Source organism: Oryzias latipes, chromosome 5 (assembly GCF_002234675.1).
Source record: "Oryzias latipes chromosome 5, ASM223467v1".
Taxonomy (NCBI): Eukaryota; Metazoa; Chordata; class Actinopteri; order Beloniformes; family Adrianichthyidae; genus Oryzias; species Oryzias latipes.
The window spans coordinates 4,660,167-4,679,201 of record NC_019863.2 but is presented as its reverse complement, the minus strand read 5'-3'; the positions used below and the strand labels follow the sequence as shown (position 1 = coordinate 4,679,201).

At 41.8% G+C, this 19,035-nt stretch overlaps 1 protein-coding gene across 1 annotated transcript; it reads left to right on the top strand.

Moving 5' to 3' along the window:
- Nucleotides 1-76: 76 nt before the first annotated feature.
- Nucleotides 77-18,905, top strand: p4htm (prolyl 4-hydroxylase, transmembrane). The gene is made up of 9 exons (XM_004068576.4): nt 77-857; nt 946-1,027; nt 7,500-7,690; nt 7,794-7,890; nt 8,536-8,698; nt 8,774-8,959; nt 16,783-16,873; nt 16,949-17,072; nt 18,641-18,905. Exons 1-9 carry the CDS (start codon nt 528-530, stop codon nt 18,856-18,858), a joined length of 1,482 nt encoding a protein of 493 aa, XP_004068624.1. The 5' UTR covers nt 77-527; the 3' UTR covers nt 18,859-18,905.
- Nucleotides 18,906-19,035: the final 130 nt, after the last annotated feature.

Sequence of the window (19,035 nt, the reverse complement as noted above, 5' to 3'; positions counted from 1 at the left end):
ACACCTGGAGAGCAACACAACTTTCGTTGTGCACACAATGACTTCTGAGCACAACAGGTGTGTGTTTTGGCCGCTAGAGGGCAGCAGTGGTCTAGTGATGCTTACAGGCGGATGGTGTGTTCTGTAAATAACATGATACCCGCTGAATGTCGGACAGAGACTAACTCCATCTGAGGAAGCAGGCCTGCTGTGACTGAATGGCAGGGCGGACGGAGGTTTTGGTGGAGCAGATCAGTTTTGTCCGCCAGTTCCTCCGCGGCACCGATGCGCAGTGCGCTGCTGCCGCAGTGCAAACAAGACTGTCCGGGCTGCAGCACAGGAAGCGAAACGATCCCTGCGCTGCCAGGGAGCAGACGGCGTTCGGAAACTAGATTCATTCAAGCGCAGAACTTCATCCAGAAACACAGTCTAGTCTTAAATGAAACTCCACGCCTCTCTGCTCACACGCAACTTCAGGGAAATCCACGCGTAATGCTTCCTCTGCATCCTCGGGTGGACGTCGCCGAGGGAGAGGGCGCATCCGCACAATGACTAGCAGCCCGGACGCCGCTCGCGCGGAGGACACGACTCCGTCCGGGAGCTCGACCCCGCGCCTCCGGCCGCCCTGCGAGCGCCTCTCCGGCTGCCAAAAGAGCGGCGTGTGCTCGCGGTCCTACTTCTGGGTCGTGATGGTGTTTTTTCACTTGTACATTTTCAATGTCATCGCGCTGCTCTTCTACGTGCACTACAGCAGCGGGCAGGAGGACCCCAACCGGAGCCGCGACGCTCCCAGCGGCGGCCGCGCCGACTCTCCACGTCCGCCATCAGGAGGCGAGTTTCTGCGTGACGTTTCCCTGACAAGAGTCGACGGCATTAGGGTAAACAGTGCGGCGCTTTCTGACTCCCGCGTGCCTTATCACCCTCCCTTTTGACGCATGCACACTCAAACAGTCGGCTATGTTTCAGGTGGGTCATGTCCAGAAAGTGTCTTTGGTGCCAGGCAAAGTCCACGAGATGCGGACCCTGAGTCTGAAACCGCTGCTGTTTGGTGAGAAACAATTTCGCAGCCCACGCATGGAGCGCGTGCTGACGCATCTGCACCATCAATTAGGGCTATAAGAAACACGCCAGTAACCCGAAGCAGCTTTCATTTTTGCTCATCTGGACTGATCCAGGTGAAGAGCATGAGCGCATTTGGACCGCAAGTGAAAAGTCATCCATGGCCAGGAACCGCGGCGTCTGGAACGGAGTACGGGTCATCACAAACGCCGTTTTTACGCACGTTTTACAGCGGCGTCCTATGGCGGACAAACAGCGCGTCCAAAGCGCGGTTATTCTTGAATAAAATTTCCAAGGATGTTGTCCGCTGTAATGTAGTGGTAAAGTAGCTGAACTTTATATTTTTTCTCACATGGGAATTGAGAGTTCCTAAGACAGTTTAAGGGCCAGTTTAGAAATAGATCTTTGTAAATTAGGACTTTTAAGTAGTAATTTCACGAGGGAAAAAAAGTCATAACTGTTAAATTGTTAGATTTTAAGTTATAAATTTATAAAGTCGTAATTTTACAAGAAAAAAGTCAGAGATTAAAGAGGAAAAAACACAGACGTTGTCCGTTTATCAGAGCCTAGCTTAGTTGAAGATTAAATTTGTGGAGCATTTTGAGAAGTTGTGATTCCGAATAAGTTTCAAAAGCAAAAAAATTGGGAACCTCTTGGCAACACAAAATCAGATTTTTATCAGTGTAGCCATCTTTCCGGAGTTTGGTGTCGGGTTAGAGACTTGATGAGCATGAAGGACCCAAAATGCAGAGATGGGAGGCACACAGTTCCAAGGCCAGGGAAGTGCTGCCGAGCAGGGAAACAAAACAAAACTAACTGTGGGTTAACCAGGTAAACAGGGTAGAAGACAGTTAGGGAAAGGACGGTATGGACCAGCCCAAGTGGAAGCCAGAGACGAGACTTAAATACAAACAGAACTGACGAGACACAGGTGAAAACAGTCAGGAGAGATTGGGACCAGGGAGTAAAACTCAAAACCATGACATGCAAGAAAACTTTCAAAATAAAACAGGTAAAAGAACTTAAACATGACAAAAACAAAATGGAAGCCATAAACTAAGGCAAAGAACCCATACGGTGACATTCTATGATGGTAAAGCAGAGTTTCGTCTTTAAAATAAGGAGCTCAGAGACACGTTTGGGTGTAAAACACCGCTTCTTTATTTTCGTTTTCATTCACATACCATTTGATTCTCATTAAGTCATGAACCAAAGCTGAAGGTAAACAGTGTTCCATACGCCCCCTCCTCCAGATGAAACGTACCGTTTCAACATAAAACAACAAAGATGAATGAAAATAGTCTGTTTTATAAGCATTAGAACGTTGAAAATGCCAGAAAGTGCTCCTCCTCAGACGGAAGCGTTATAAATATTTGGACAGATTCTTTCTAATTTTGTTTCTGTAGATTACCACAGTGAATTTGAAATACAACAACTCAGATGCCATTGAAGTGCAGACTTTCAGCTTTTATTCAATGGGTTGATCAAAAAGATTGCATAAAAATATGAAAAACTAAAGCATTTTTTAAACACAATCCCTTCATTTCATGGGCTCATAAGTAATTGGACAAATGACTGCCATGCTATTGCATGGGCAGATTAGGGCTATTCCCTTGTTATATCATTATGAGTGAAGCAGATAAAAGGCCTGGAGTTGATTAGAGGACTCGTGCTTGCATTTTGAAGATTTTGCTGTGAACAGACAACATGCGGTCAAAGGAGCTCTCCATGCAGGTGAAAGGAGCCGTCATTAAGCTGAGAAACCAGAAAAAAAAACATGCGAGAAATTGTTACAGTATGAGGAGTGGCAAAATCAACAGTGTGGTACATCCTGAGAAAGAAAGAAAGAAAGCATTGGTGAACTCAGCAACGCAAAAAGACCTGGGGCCTCATTTATAAACGTTGCGTACGCACAAAGGAAGGCGTACGCCACTCTCTACGCAATAGTTGAGATTTATAAAAAGCAAACTTGACGGGAAAATGTGCGGTCCTTCACGCAAGCTCTGACCCAGGCGTACGCACAAAAACGGGTGAAATGAGAAACGGCGACGCCGTCGGCAGATGGAAGAAACACGTGAAACTGTAAATGACAATACTGCCTCTCAGAAATAACATGAAGACTTCACAAAGCAAGACTTACAATTAACAGCCTACACGAACACCCGTTGGACCGATCAGCAGTGAAACAAATAAAAATAAATCAAACGAAAATTACAACAGAAATTCAAATGAACACATATTTGCAAAAAGAAAAGTGAAATATGTTCTGCAATATTGGCATGTTGTGCAATTCATCCTCATAAATAATATATTTAACAGAACGAAATAATGTACAAAACTGACATTCCCGTCAATGTGTCCGTCTGGCGGAGCAGATATAGGTGCAATTAGACAGACAGATGGATAGATAAAGAGAGATGCATTAATTGTCCACTGGGGAAAGTTGTTTTCATAGTAAAACATTTCTTCATAAGCTACAGAATTATGGTATTGATGCATATGCCTTTAGTTTGTTTTATTTTTGATAAAACAATGTATGGCGTATGTCTCAACCATTCAGAAACCAACAAGAAATTACATTTGCGCTGAACAATTTCCCATTTACATGTCTATTATTACCGACATCTGTAGCTTGTCAGATGTAACTAAATGGAGGGAAATAAAATGCCCATCACAATGCGTAATGACGCACAATGGCTGATCTTGCGCTCTTAGAAGATGTGGCAAATGGAAGAATTCGGAGTGAACGCACCTTTAGACAGCAAGGAGACTTGTTGGCAAACGAGGACGAGTGGCTTATGAGCCGGTTCCGACTTCCTCTGCGGGCTTTTGGGGGTGTGTCACCCGGTGAATCTGGCGCGTCGGCGTCCCCCTGCGCCTCAGTCACCACTCCACTTAAAAGGGATTCCCCAATTATTGCCGCCAGTCTCTCATCAGGAGGGGTCAGCTCCGGTGTCCCCCCCCCCCCCCCCACACACACACACACCCGTGGCAGACACGGGTGTGTGTGTGGGGGGGGGGGTCAGCGCTAGACGTTTTTTTGCCTTGACTTTGATGTCCGACCTTTTCTTTTTTATTTCGGCCACGGTCCGAGGTTGTGAGGCTACAGCATTTACAGCGTCTGCCGCCGTTTGCCACTCAAGTGCCTTTCTGGCATTAGTAATGCCCACACTGTGCCCTCCAAACAACATTTTTCTCCTCTTTTCCACCTCGCCAACGATAACTTCTACTTCACATTGAGTGAAGTTACGTTTTTTTGATTTTCTCTCCGTGTTTGGCATGGTTTCGCAATCAATGAATATTCATTTGTGGGTGTTTCACGGACTATTTATGGGCAACTATAGGCGTGTCATGAGGCCGCAAAAGCTGCGCAGCATTTAGAATCGGTTGTGATTTATTAAGAGAAAGATGTGTAGGATGTGCGTGCGCACGGTTTTATAAATCCGAATATTTATGTGCGTACGCACATCCTATGTTTCATCCGTACGCCACTTCTGACGCAAATCCTACGCAAAGTTTTATAAATGAGGCCCCTGGACATCCACGGAAGACAACAGTGGTGGATGTTCGCAGAATCATTTCCATGGTGAAGAGGAACCCGTTTACAACAGCCAACCAAGTGAACAACACTCTCCAGAAGGTAGGCGGATCAATATCCAAGTCTACCATAAAAAAAAGGCTGCATGAAAGTAGATCCAGAGGCTACGCTGCAAGATGCAAGCCACTCATAAGCCTCAAGAATAGGAAGGCTAGATTGGACTTTGCTAAAAAGCTTCTAAAAAAGCCAGCACAGTTCTGGAAAAACATTCTTTGGACAGATGAAACCAAAATCAACCTCTACCAGAATGATGGCAAGAGAAAAGTATGGAGAAGGCGTGGAGAAGCTCATGATCCAAAGCACACTACATCATCAGTAAAACACTGTAGAGGCAGTGTGATGGTCTGGGCGTGCATGACTGCTAGTGGCACTGGGACACTAGTGTTAATTGATGACGTGACACAGGACAGAAGCAGCCCAATGAATTCTGAGGTGTTGAGAGACATGCTGTCTGCACAGATCCAGCTGAATGCAGCCAAACTGATTGGTCGGCGTTTCATAATACAGATGGACAACGACTCAAACATACAGCCAAAGCAACGCAGGAGTTTATTAAACCAAACAAGTGTAATATTCTTGAATGTCCAAGTCAGTCACCTGATCTTAACCCAATTGAGCATGCATTTCACTTGCTAAAGGCTAAACTTAAGACAGAAACAAACAGCAACTGAAAGCCGCTGCAGTAAAGGCCTGGCAGAGCATTCAGAAGGAGAAAACCCAGCATCTGGTGATGTCCATGAGTTCAAGACTTCAGGCTGTCATTGCCAACAAAGGCTTTCCATTAGTAATGACCATTTTGTTTTCAGTTATTTTATTTGTCCAATTCTTACGAGCCCATGAAATGAAGGGATTGTGTTTAAAAAACGCTTTAGTTTTTCACATTTTTATGCAATCTTTTTGTCCAACCCATGGAATAAAAGCTGAAAGTCTGCACTTCAATGGCATCTGAGTTGTTGTATTTCAAATTCACTGTGGTAATGTACAGAAAAAAAATTAGAAAGAATCTGTCCAAATATTTATGGTCCTGACTATATATACAATGACCAAAAATATAAATGCAACACTTTTGTTATTGCTCCCATTTTATGGTATGAACTCAAAGATGTGAAACATTTTCCATATACACAAAATAACCAGTTCTCTGAAATATTGTTCACAAATCTGTCTAAATCTGTGATAGTGAGAACTTCTCCTTTGCCATGACAATCCATCCCACCTCGCAGGTGTGCCATATCAAGATGCTGATTAGACAGCATGATTAATGGACAGGTGTGCCTTAGACTGGCCACAAGAAAAGGCCACTCGGAAATCTTCAGTTTTGTTTTATTGAGGGGGTCAGGGGACTCAGACAACCAGTCAGTATCTGGTGTGACCACCATTTGCCTCATGAAGTGCGACACATCTCCTTCACATAGAGTTGATCAGGTTGTCTATTGTGGTCTGTGGAATGTTGGTCCACTCTTCTTCAATGGCTGTGCGAAGTTGCTGGATATCGTCAGGAATTGGAACACGCTGTCGTTTACGCCGATCCAGAGCATCCGAAACATGCTCAATGGTTGACATGTCCGGTGAATATGCTGGCCATGCAAGAACTGGGATGTTTTCAGCTTCCAAGAATTGTGTACAGATCCTTGCAACATGGGGCCGTGCATTATCATGCTGCAACATGAGGTGATGTTGTTGGATGTACGGCACAACAATGGGCCCCAGGATCTCGTCACGGTATCTCTGTGCATTCAAACTGCCATCAATGAAATGCAACTGTGTTCTTCGCCCGTAACATATGCCTGCCCATACCATAACCCCACCACCACCATGGGCTACTCGATCCACAACATTGACATCAGAAAACCGCTCACCCACATGACGCCACACACGCTGTCTGCCATCTGCCCTGAACAGTGTAAACCGGGATTCATCCGTGAAGAGAACACCTCTCCAACGTGCCAGACGCCATTGCATGTGAGCATTTGCCCACTCAAGTGGGTTACGACGACGAACTGGAGTGAGGTCGAGACCTCGATGAGGACGACGAGTATGCAGATGAGCTTCCCTGAGACGCTTTCTGACAGTTTGTGCAGAAATTCTGTGGTTATGCAAACCGATTGTTTCATCAGCTGTCAGAGTGGCTGGTCTCAGACGATCTTGGAGGTGGACATGCTGGAGGTGGAGGTCTTGGGCTGGTGTGGTTAGACGTGGTCTGCGGTTGTGAGGCCGGTTGGATGTGCTGCCAAATTCTCGGAAACGCCTTTGGAGACGGCTTATGGTGGAGAAATGGACATTCAATTCCCTGGCAACAGCTCTGGTGGACATTCCTGCTATCAGCATACCAATTGCATGCTCCCTAAAAACTTGCGACATCTGTGGCATTGTGCTGTGTGATACAACTGAAGATTTCAGAGTGGCCTTTTCTTGTGGCCAGTCTAAGGCACACCTGTCCATTAATCATGCTGTCTAATCAGCATCTTGATATGGCACACCTGTGAGGTGGGATGGATTGTCTTGGCAAAGGAGAAGTGCTCACTATCACAGATTTAGACAGATTTGTGAACAATATTTCAGAGAACTTGTTATTTTGTGTATGTGGAAAATGTTTCACATCTTTGAGTTCATACCATAAAAAATGGGAGCAATAACAAGAGTGTTGCATTTATATTTTTGGTCAGTGTAATATACATGTATATATATATATATATATACATATACATATATATGTATATATATACACAGATCTGTCTAAATATATATATATATATATATATGTGTTAATATGTTACAGTAATGATTGTTCAGTTTTATGTATCTGGACTCTGGTTTGGTTCAAGCTGTTATGTCTCCATATGCGTGCTGTGTGTTTGTGCAGAGATCCCCGGGTTTCTCTCAGACGACGAGTGCCGAGTGGTGATGCAGCTGGCACAGCTGAAGGGCCTGATGGAGAGTCAGCTCATGGTCCAGGACGGTCAAGAGGAGCTGGCAAAGGAGCTGAATCTCAGCGCAGAGGAGATCTTTAACCTCCTTGACATCAACCAAGACGGACAGTTGCAGCTCCGTGAGGTATATGTCGCTCTGTGTGGGTCACCGGCCCACAGCCATGACTGAAGTCTGCTTTCTGGTTCAGGTCGATGATGCAAACTGTCTGTTGTTTCCCCTCTGACAGATATTGACTCATTCTAGAGTGAGGGATGGCATTTGGCTGACTCCAGAGAATCTGCGGGAAATCTATGCTGGGCTCAAAGCTGACAAGAACAATGATGGTAAAAGAGTAACTTTGATGAAGAGTTCAGGATTTGGCACTTTTTTTTTTTCTATTGTTTTCCAACATGACAATTTTGATTTATTCTGTAAATGTCAAGTAATTTTCAGCAATAAAAACAAAGGAAAAAGAAAACAAAAATAAAATTATATAGATACATCAAATCTATTTGAATTATTAATTCAGAAATTGAGTAGACAATTCAGAAAATAAAAGATCTTCTCAATAATATCATTGCTCCTACTAACTAGACACATTTACACATATGCTAACAGTAGACACACATAGTCAAAAGTATAAAATTAAATATGATGTAATTGTAAAGCATTTTTTAAATGTATATTTTGTCCCAGATAAAGGAATAGAAGTTGAATCCTTTGACTGATGCTTTTGTGCTAATTTCATATTTATTATTCATAATTCACCTTAAATGATTACCATCCTTTAGATCACCTTTAGAATGTTATATCACTGGAGTTATATATTTTACATCTTAAATGTTTTCATGTCAAGTGTAAAGGTTCTTGTCCTTAAAACGTTGGCAAATTTTTAAGTTCTACTTGACCAATGTTGGATTTTTGTGGAAAAGTTGCTTCAGGTTTTAAAAAAAAGACTTTTCATTTCTGTATTTTCATATCTGGATTAGGTTTACTGAGTTTAAAGGAGTTTAGGCTCCTGAGCTCGGATGCCTTCCAGCACTTTCTTCTGCAGCGAGGAGTGAAGAGGAGTCAGCTGGTGCGGAACAGCAGGCACACCTGGCTTTATCAGGGCCAAGGAGCACACCAGGTGCTCCAGGACATTAAGGAGCGGTGAGGAACACACCACTTTGAAGAATGACTCATTTCCATTACAAATAAAGAAAAAGACGCTTTTCTCTCCTTAAGGGTGACACGCCTTACCCGTCTCCCACCCACACTAGTGGATCTGAGCGAGCCACTGCAGGTCGTTCACTACGAGGAGGGGGGGCACTACCACGCTCACCGTGACAGCGGGCCGGTCTACCCCGAAACAGCGTGCACACACACGCTACTCGCAGCCAACACCTCCACACCCTTTGAGACGTCGTGCAGGTGAGGTGGCTTCTCCATCAGAGCTCACCTGTGCTGTGACGATAGCACCGCCCATCATCAGAGACCTTTCAGTGCAGGGGTCTCAAACGTGCGGCCCGCGGGCTATTTTGCAGCCCCCGGCTTATTATGAAAATTTATTGTTAATGCATCCCACCAGTGTGTAGGAATGTGTGCGCGGAGCTGACCAACCAACCAATCACAGTGGGGTATATGATTCTTGGGGACGTGACATTTTTGATTTTGATTTTTTGATTTGAAATGGTTTATTTCAAGCAATCAAATAGAAATAATACACAAAAAGAATACAATCATCAGTTATACATTGTTACGGCTGTGGCCGTATTTGATTTTGTTTTGTTTGTTTTTTCTGTGTTTTGCGTATTATTTCTGTATCAGAGTGGGACTTGTGTTTTTTGTGGATCTTTGTGTGTCCGTTTTTGTCTGATTATTTTCAGGTGTGGTGGAAAGGGTGTGGCCTCCCATTGGACCAGCTGGTGGAGGCAGCCTTTAAAGCCACCATTTGGACATCCAGTCGGTGAGAAGGGAGCCTTGCTGCAACAACCTCCACTGCAGCTTGGCCCTCTTCTCCATATTGTTTTGTATTTCACCACTTGTTCAGTTTGTGTTGCATTTTGTTTTGTACTTTGTAGTTCTTAGTAGTTTTTGGTTTTGTCTGTGCCCACTCTGATTAGTCTTTGGTTTATAATTTTGTTTAAGTGAAGCTGTAGGGGTGAACTGCCATTTTCTTTAGTACATGTTTTCTCCTGTTTTTGTTAGGTTAAGGAGGTTAGTTTTTGTTTTTATTTTCCTTTTCCTTTGTACAGGTAAAATTACATGTTTCAGTTAGTTGGGGTTTTGTTTGTTATTTTGGCCTGGGTTCACCCTGAAGCCTTTTTGCTTCACTTTTAGTTATTGTTGGTTGTTTGGAGACATTCGTTTGGTGTGTTAATTTAAATTTGTTAGCCAAAACCTTTACTTTTTTTATGTTATGCCGCCTCGGTGCCCCTAGACACAGAAGGGGGCGTAACATAATTGGGGGCTCGTCCGGGATATGCTAACCGTTCATAATTTGTTCGTATTTGATATGAGTTTTGTTCAGATTCAATCGTATTTGGAGACTTTGGACTTTGGTTAACAGTTTTTGGTTCACTCAGACTTGGTTGGCCAGTTTTTTTCTTTGTGGGCCATGTTTGGCTTTGGAGACGAGAGCATTTCAAAGAGCAGTTGTCTAAGCATGAAATGCTACAATCACCAGGCAGACCTTGGCTGGAGACATGTTGGAGGTGGTGTAGGCGACGGTGTGGGAGTTGAAAGCTACAGCATGTGTTGCCAATGCCACTAACCCCGCTCGGGCGGAGGCAGGTGCGGAGGTTCCTGCTGCCGTAGCTGGTTAAGGAGGGGGCCAGACCCAACTGTATTGTTCCTGACTGGGGTTGCCACAGATAACCTCTACTGGTCCTCCAGTTTATGTGAGTAAAACATCGCTCTTAAGTCACTCTGAATTTGTACTGGCACTCTTGAGTGCATTGTGGCCTCTTTGGCCTGGCCGAAAACATTTGAAGTCTGTGCTTTAAGCGCATTTTCAACATTTTGTGGGACAAGAAAACTGTTAACCAAACTTGCTTTGAATTATGTACGGTGAAATACAAAACAATATGGAGAAGAGGGCCAAGCTGCAGTGGAGGCTGTTGCAGCAAGGCTCCTTTCTCACCGACTGGATGTCCAAATGGTGGCTTTAAAGGCTGCCTCCACCAGCTGGTCCAATGGGAGGCCACACCCTTTCCACCACACCTGAAAATAATCAGACAAAAACAGACAAAGATCCACAAAAAACACAAGTCCCACTCTGATACAGAAATAATACACAAGACACAGAACAAACAAACAAACAAAACAAAATCAAATACGGCCACAGCCGTAACAACATTCATACAATAACTAATCAAACTTAGTTAGATAATTAGACATTAACCGGGCTTGAAAGCAGGAGAACATTTAGGGTAGCCTGACAGCCCCCCTCCCACATCCCCAAATTTAGGACTTTCTTACTTTCCTCTTTGGAATGTATTTATTCGCTCGTAATTTTCTAAATACATGCAGCCAGTGCTGAAATTTTCTGGGTCGCACGGACCCAGAGGAGGGTTACGGTTATGCTTACAGTTACGCGCAGTGGCGTCTTAACCCCAACCAAACGGTTCTCATGCGCAGCTGTCACTGCAGCACACCACTCCCCCAGGAGATGGTCACTGCAGAGAATAAATGTCACACACCTACATGCGTGACAGCTAACGGGGGTTTAAACAGTACATACGTGTGAGCAACAACAAGATTCAGTCTTAGACAAACTAAAAATAAGTGTGGAAAATATAACGTGAGACGTGTTTAATATGAACCAGCACCTCGCCTGGATCGTTGGTTAGATCAATAGGTGTTTTAAATTACTTTAATTGATCACTCAAGTACAAAAAACGTCAGCCCCTTTTGCCATAATGCATTGCTTTGTAGTCATTAGTGCAGCTTTCAGTCATCACAGCACTAAATTTCCAGCTATGTGGGTTGGCGCCTTGCTCCCGCCCCTACCTCGTGAAATTTTTGTGATGATTGACAGGTGATGTTGGAGCAAAAACTAAAACATATGTCACACACCAGGTGATCTACGCAGCGTTGCGTCCACCTGGGTGATCTCAAACACGCTTATCGTGCATATTGGCTGCACTTTTTTGGTGTCGCCAACATGAATTTCCATCCGTTTTGGAGCCTTTCTCTGTTCTCAGGAATCTGTAACGATTGTTCTGATCTCCAGTGAACAGCGGCCGTTCTTTTAGGAACCACAGTTTGAATTCAACTATGAAAATAAAGGAGTGGATGACCGGCTGCTCCACAATAACTTGTGACCTGGGTTTAAATGTGCAAAAAGTCATAAGAAAGAAAATCCAAAAATAGTTTCTTAATTTTGCTTCTCCTTTACTGATTTGTGGTTTAAAGAATAAAATTAAAAAAACAAACATTCCACACAGACTCAATATTGGGAGCAAATACTCTCTGACTTCTCCACCTTAAATTTCAATAAGTCCAAGTAGAGTCCAGATTTACTGACAATCATCTTCAGCCAGACTGAGGGACTCAGCTGTTTGGGAGGAAGTGCTGCCAAGTGTATAATATATTCTATTCTACAGACAATCAAAGGGAACTTATAAAGGTGGTGAACACAGAGTTAAATAATATAAAACTATGGATGGATTACAACAAATTGTCTTTGAACCTAAATAAAACCAAAGTGATGTTTTTTGGAAACTACAACACAAATAAAGAGCCCTCAATTGTAATAAATAATGTCTTAATTGAACGTGTTACAGAAATCAAATTCTTAGGGGTTTTTATCGATGACAAACTAAGTTGGAAGCCACACATCAGACACATACAAACTAAAGTCTCAAAAAGTATTTCAATCGTAAATAAATCTAAACATATATTAGGATACAACAGTAGATATTTATTGTACTGTTCTTTAATATTACCATATTTCACCTACTGTATAGAACTTTGGGGGAATAATTACAAGAGCTCACTACATCCTCTCTTTCTACTTCAAAAACGAGCCGTCAGAGTTGTACATAAAGCCGGATATCTTGATCATACGAACAATCTATTTTATCAATCAAGACTTTTAAAACTGTATGACCTTGTTGATTTTTACACTGCGCAACTTTTATACAGAGCCAGCTGGAAATTGTTACCATCCAACATCCAAAAACAGTTCTTAGAAAATGAAGGAGGCTACAGACTGAGGGGATGTAGGAACTTCAAGATCAAATTGATAAGAACCACAAAGAAAAGTTTCTGTGTGTCGGTGTGTGGCACTAAACTTTGGAACAGTTTAAGTAATGAGCTCAAACAATGTTCAAATATTCAAATATTCAAGAAAATGTATAAAGAAACTCTTATTTCAGGATATGAAGATAAGAGGATTTAAGGATCAACAGGTGCTTGAATAATTCCAAATACATGTGTGAACTTGATTGTGGTGAAATAATCACAGCTCTTTTAATTACAACCAATGAGTGTTACATTGTAATGTGCAATAATGATTACTGAAATGTTTAAATTACAATCAATAAGCTATTGATTTTATTTACTTGATCTGCAATGTGTAGCAATAATTTCTGGTTTAATCTTATCATGTGTTCTAATGATAATCAATTATTATTACATATCGGTATCGTTACTGTTTACTGAAATCATGAATGAATGTTTTCTGATGATCATCAATCATTTCTAGGCACTGGATTTTGTTTCTTGAAGAGAATCTATCTGATCAGAACCGGATTTAAAACTCTGTAAAACTATCACATGAATGAACTCAGTAGGGGTGGGATTATATAAGCTTGCTTCTTCCCACTCCTTTTCAAGCAATATATCAAGCTCTACTTATACTTCAGTTAATGATCACTGTATTTAATTAAGCAAATGTGATTTAAGTGACATTTTTGTTTTGTTTTCTGTCTTTTTAATCTATGCATTTCATCATTTCTGTAATGAGTTTGATAAATGTGTAAAAAAAAATTTTATTTCTTTGACTACAATGCTTGAAATAAATCAATAAATCAAATCAAATCAAATCAAGTGTCCAGCAGTAAGAAGAAGGCAAGAGAAGCCGTGTTCAGAAGAACCATTGATGGAGGTTACAGAACTGTAGAATTGGAGTCTTCTTTTGTGTTTAATAGTTATACTTCAATAGTGTTAACTGAACTGTGTTAATAAGGACGTTTAAATCAAAATACAGTAGAAATAGAAGACTAAATAAACTGTACAGAAATGTATTACTGATTTATTTACTTATTGAATTTTTTATTTACATATTTTATTTTATTTGAATGAGAGTTTTATAGAAATATAAAATGTAAATTTTGTAAAGAAAACAGTTAATAATAGAGTATAGTTGATAGTGTAGTATGTGTTCCATACAAATTTACTGGCTCTCAGACACTCACAAGCTGCGTGTGTGTGTGTGCTCTGAAGTTGTGGCCCAGCCTCAGCTAGACCCTGCCTTTAGTGGCCCCCAGGCAAATTGAGTTTGAGACCCTGGTTTAGTGGGACTGTCAACTGTCTGCATGTCGTGTGTTTGTTCTCTGCTGCTCATCAGTCACATGTGTGTGTGTGTGTTTGTACTTTGCTGTACATCAGTTGTGTCTGTTTGTTTCTGCTGCTCATGAGTTGTGTGTGTGTTTGTACTCTGCTGCTCATCAGTTGTGTGTGTGTTTGTTTCTGCTGATCATCAGTTGTGTGAGTGTGTTTGTTTCTGCTGATCATCAGTTGTGTGAGTGTGTTTGTTTCTGCTGCTCATCAGGGGGGTATTCCAGAAAGCAGGTTATGCTAGCTCCCACGATAAGTTTGAGGCTAAGGAAGTTGATAACCTCAGCTTTCGGTTCCAGAAATTGAGGTATGTTTCAGGGTAGGTCAAGTTACCATGGCAACTCATGCTCTGAACATAACCTGGTCCGGAGCAGGTTTAGTTGAAGATTAGTTTGTTTACAGAGAGGTGAAACAGCATGGCGTGTCCATTTGAAGATGATTTAGTGGATGAAGAAGCTCAGATAATACTTTTTCCACCATGAGAGGGTGATAAGACCACATATGGATGTTGGAAAGATAAACTTTTTTACTTTGATCTAACTTAATTATTTGCTTCAGTTAAGATAAATCATTTTTTTTGTTAGGTCACCTTAAAAATAACACATAGTTTTCAGACAATTATTTTCCTTTCGTTCAAATTAATTCAATTAAGTAGGTGTAACTTTGATGCTGCTGTTAGATCGGCACCGCAAGGGATTCTGGGATATCATTCCCTTTGCCTGTCTGGACGGATTTCGGTTTAAGTGTGGGTTTTTTACAAAATGTGTTTAGTTGTATAGCTGTTTTACCGTGTTTCACCGTGTTTTGCCGAGCTATTTTGTCCTACAATGCTTACGTCTCTGCACCATGAGTGAGAGTAAAGTAGAGGATGATGAGTTTATATAGCACCTCTACCACCCAAACCTGTTATGACAGTGATGGAATATTCTGTGATGACTTTTTGCACTCCGTGCATTTTTTTCCGTTCTTCTTATTGTTATAAAAATGAGCATATCTGCCGGCTCAGACTTAGACATATGAAAGTTCAAGAAATATAAGTAATTAAGATGGAAAAAAGATTAATGTAGTAATGTGACATTTAGTTAGATAAATACGTAAATTTGAGTTGTATAAACAATTATTGAGTTTGAATAAATTTAACTAAATTATCTTTCAGCCGTGTTACTTTTTTGATGGACTTATAATTTTTAACCGCCGTCTCACTTCCGTCTCAAGTGTCGCGCTTTCTTTTTTTTTTTTTCTCCACGCGTTTCCATGGTGACTCCAGAAATCGGCGATCTATTGAGAATGTCTATATGTACCGTGCATTAACCCAGGGTTACCAAGTCGAGCGTAATTACGCCAACTCATATCCGGTCTTTTGGAACCGACATACCCAGAGTAAGCAAGTTCAGGCGGATTTCAGCCAGAGTTCAGGCTCAAAGTCAGGCTAGTTTAAACATGCTTCCTGGAATACCACCCTGTTGTGTGTTTGTGTTTGTTTCTGCTGCTCATCAGTTGTGTGTGTGTGTTTGTACTCTGCTGCTCATCAGTTGTGTGAGTGTGTTTGTTTCTGCTACTCATCAGTTGTGTGTGTGTTTGTACTCTGCTGCTCATCAGTTTTGTGTGTGTGTTTGTACTCTGCTGTTCATCAGTTGTGTCTGTTTGTTTCTGCTGCTCATCAGTTGTGTGTCATTGTACTCTGCTGCTCGTGAGTTTGTGTGTGTTTGTACTCTGCTGCTCATCAGTTGTGTGTGTGTTTGTACTCTGCTGCTCATCAGTTGTGTATGTGTGTTTGTACTCTGCTGCTCATCAGTTGTGTGTGTGTTTGTTCTCTGCTGCTCATCAGTTGTGTGTGTGTTTGTACTTTGCTGCTCATCAGTTGTGTGTGTGTGTTTGTACTCTGCTGCTCATCAGTTGTGTGAGTGTGTTTGTTTCTGCTGCTCATCAGTTGTGTGTGTGTTTGTACTCTGCTGCTCATCAGTTTTGTGTGTGTGTTTGTACTCTGCTGTTCATCAGTTGTGTCTGTTTGTTTCTGCTGCTCATCAGTTGTGTGTCATTGTACTCTGCTGCTCATCAGTTGTGTGTGTTTTTGTACTCTGCTGCTCATCAGTTGTGTGTGTGTGTGTTTGTACTCTGCTGCTCATCAGTTGTGTATGTGTGTTTGTACTCTGCTGCTCATCAGTTGTGTGTGTGTTTGTTCTCTGCTGCTCATCAGTTGTGTGTGTGTTTGTACTTTGCTGCTCATCAGTTGTGTGTGTGTGTTTGTACTCTGCTGCTCATCAGTTGTGTGAGTGTGTTTGTTTCTGCTGCTCATCAGTTGTGTGTGTGTTTGTACTCTGCTGCTCATCAGTTGTGTGTGTGTTTGTTCTCTGCTGCTCATCAGTTGTGTGTGTGTTTGTACTTTGCTGCTCATCAGTTGTGTGTGTGTGTTTGTACTCTGCTGTTCATCAGTTGTGTCTGTTTGTTTCTGCTGCTCATCAGTTGTGTGTCATTGTACTCTGCTGCTCATCAGTTGTGTGTCATTGTACTCTGCTGCTCATCAGTTGTGTGTGTTTTTGTACTCTGCTGCTCATCAGTTGTGTGTGTGTGTGTTTGTACTCTGCTGCTCATCAGTTTTGTGTGTGTGTTTGTACTCTGCTGTTCATCAGTTGTGTGTGTGTGTGTTTGTACTCTGCATCTCATCAGTTGTGTGTGTGTTTCTGTCTCAGGTACATCACAGTTCTCTTCTACCTGAACACGGTTCAGGGCGGCGGAGAGACGGCTTTTCCTGTGGCGGACAACAGAACCTATGACGAGATGGTGTGGACTCTTCTGCGTCGCTGTTAGCTTCCAACGTTGCATAACGCTGTCACTGACTTGGAATGTGTGCTGCAGTCTCTCATCCAGAATGATGTGGATCTCCTCGACACCAGAAGAAACTGTGACAAGAGTAACCTGAGAGTGAGACCCACCAAAGGGACTGCTGTTTTCTGGTACAATTACCTCTCTGATGGAAAAGGTCAGTAAACCAGAACCCAGGTTCAGTTGAAACTTTTGCAAAAAGCAGGATTCTTTCAGGTTGAGTGTAACCCAATTCAATTCAGTTTGTCTATAAAGTGCCAAGTCCGTCTGAGTTCATGTCAAAGTGATTCACAAAATGCCAAATATAGATAAATGTTACTAGTTCGATCCGGAAAACTCAAATGAGGAAAAGTTGCCTCATTTGTTTGCTAATAACTTTTACAAGCGAGGAACAGATTACATGGAAGTGTTTAAGCATTTTCCTCGTACCAAACAAGCATAAGGCCAAAGTGGAGGCTGCTGTGCATAAAATGTCTACATGAACCCACCCAAACGTTTCACCTGCAAATGTATTTATTTTTTATTAACAAGCTTATTTATCCATATGACATTAAGAATCATTTAGAAAGGCCAAGAAGGAAGGTTCTTTTGTAGTCCAATTCAAATGGGGCATAGTATATCCCTAAATAACCATGTGTATCATAATTGATACAGACATTTCTAATTAGCATGACTTAAACTTGCCTTAAAGAAACCATAGAACTCGCCCCATGTTTTTCTGTCCTGCAGTTCATCATTGTTCCACTAGGGGCAGTAGAAGGGCTTTTCCTGCTCATTTCAAAATGGCTGCTTCCGTAAAAATCCCCAAAACACTTTTTGCCAACTTTTGCTAATTTCTAAAATTCAATGTTGAGAATAACTCCACTGTTGTTCATTTTTTTGAATGCCCTGCTGTATTGAAGGAATGTAAAATTTGTTGACGGTTACATCATGTTAAAAGTTTGTAAATCAAAGTTGAGAAAGTGAGTAAAAAATGCGCTTATGTTAACGTTTTTACATCTCAAACCAACGTGAGTAATAACTTATTAAATCACCCAACGGATCATTGCTAACATCATCCATATTGCCTAAAAAAATGTTACACATTTTCTTGTGGATGTCATCAAGGGTTCATCTCAGTTCTGAAAAGTGAAATTTTCTGTCCTTCCTTTTATGTTGTGGGATTTGCAGCGTTTAAGTCCTTTATATAAGAAACAAAAACCGCACAGATCACAGTTGCAGTTTAAACTGTAAAATCTCATTCATAATTATAAAAACAATTTAAAAATAAAAAGAGAAGAGTGCAAAAAGAAGACTTTCAGCTGCCTTACTTTGCATTAAAAAAATGATTCTGACTGTTCCGGATTTTAGCTTCATGAGACTGAAGCTACAACATTTTTGGTGCTTTTGCAATTTGGGTTCAGAAATCCTCCTTTTGAGGCACCATAACAATTTGCAGCAGTTCTAATGAGACAGATCTTTAGAAGTTAACCACAAAGTTGAGTTATCGACAAGTGCTGCTGGTCTGGAATTGTTTTTCCACCGTTGGTGTCTTTAGTCTGACATTCTTTTAGTTTTGTCATTTTTCTCACTCACTTCAAAGAAAAAGTTCAAAAATAATTTCTTGGGGGGGGGTTGTTGTTTTTCATAAAAATAGTGACATCTGAACAGCTGATTACATTCCAGGCCTGCTCATTGAGCCAGTGAGTTGTTTGAAATGACAGCCCCTTTTATCTTTCTCGTTAGGCTGGGTGGGAGAGCAGGATGAATACTCCCTGCATGGAGGCTGTGTGGTGACCCATGGCACTAAGTGGGTTGCCAATAAATGGATAAATGTTGATCCAGATTACCAGCGGCAGGCTCGCTACCAGCAGTTGGTGTCCCAGCTGCCACAGGATGAGAGCGATGAAGCTCCAGCTCCGAACGCAGACACGCAGCATTCCAGCGTCCACCAAGAGTTGTAGCTCACACGCCAAAAATGTCAAGAAATCTTCCTCAGTCTCGTGCACAACCTTTCTTGCCATCTTCCTTTGTGGCTAGTTTGTGGAGGGGAGGGGCTGCATGTATGAAACAAAGTCTCTATGCAGGATATTTCTTACATCCCGTTTGTTTGTTTTTTTCTTTTTAGAACAATCTCTACT

Excerpts from the sequence above, each read along its gene's own strand:
- p4htm (XM_004068576.4), top strand. The coding sequence starts at position 528 with ATGACTAGCAGCCCGGACGCCGCTCGCGCGGAGGACACGACTCCGTCC. Across the intron at positions 1,028-7,499 it reads TCTGAAACCGCTGCTGTTTG|AGATCCCCGGGTTTCTCTCA; the intron begins GTGAGAAACAAT and ends GTGTTTGTGCAG. Across the intron at positions 17,073-18,640 it reads TTACCTCTCTGATGGAAAAG|GCTGGGTGGGAGAGCAGGAT; the intron begins GTCAGTAAACCA and ends CTTTCTCGTTAG.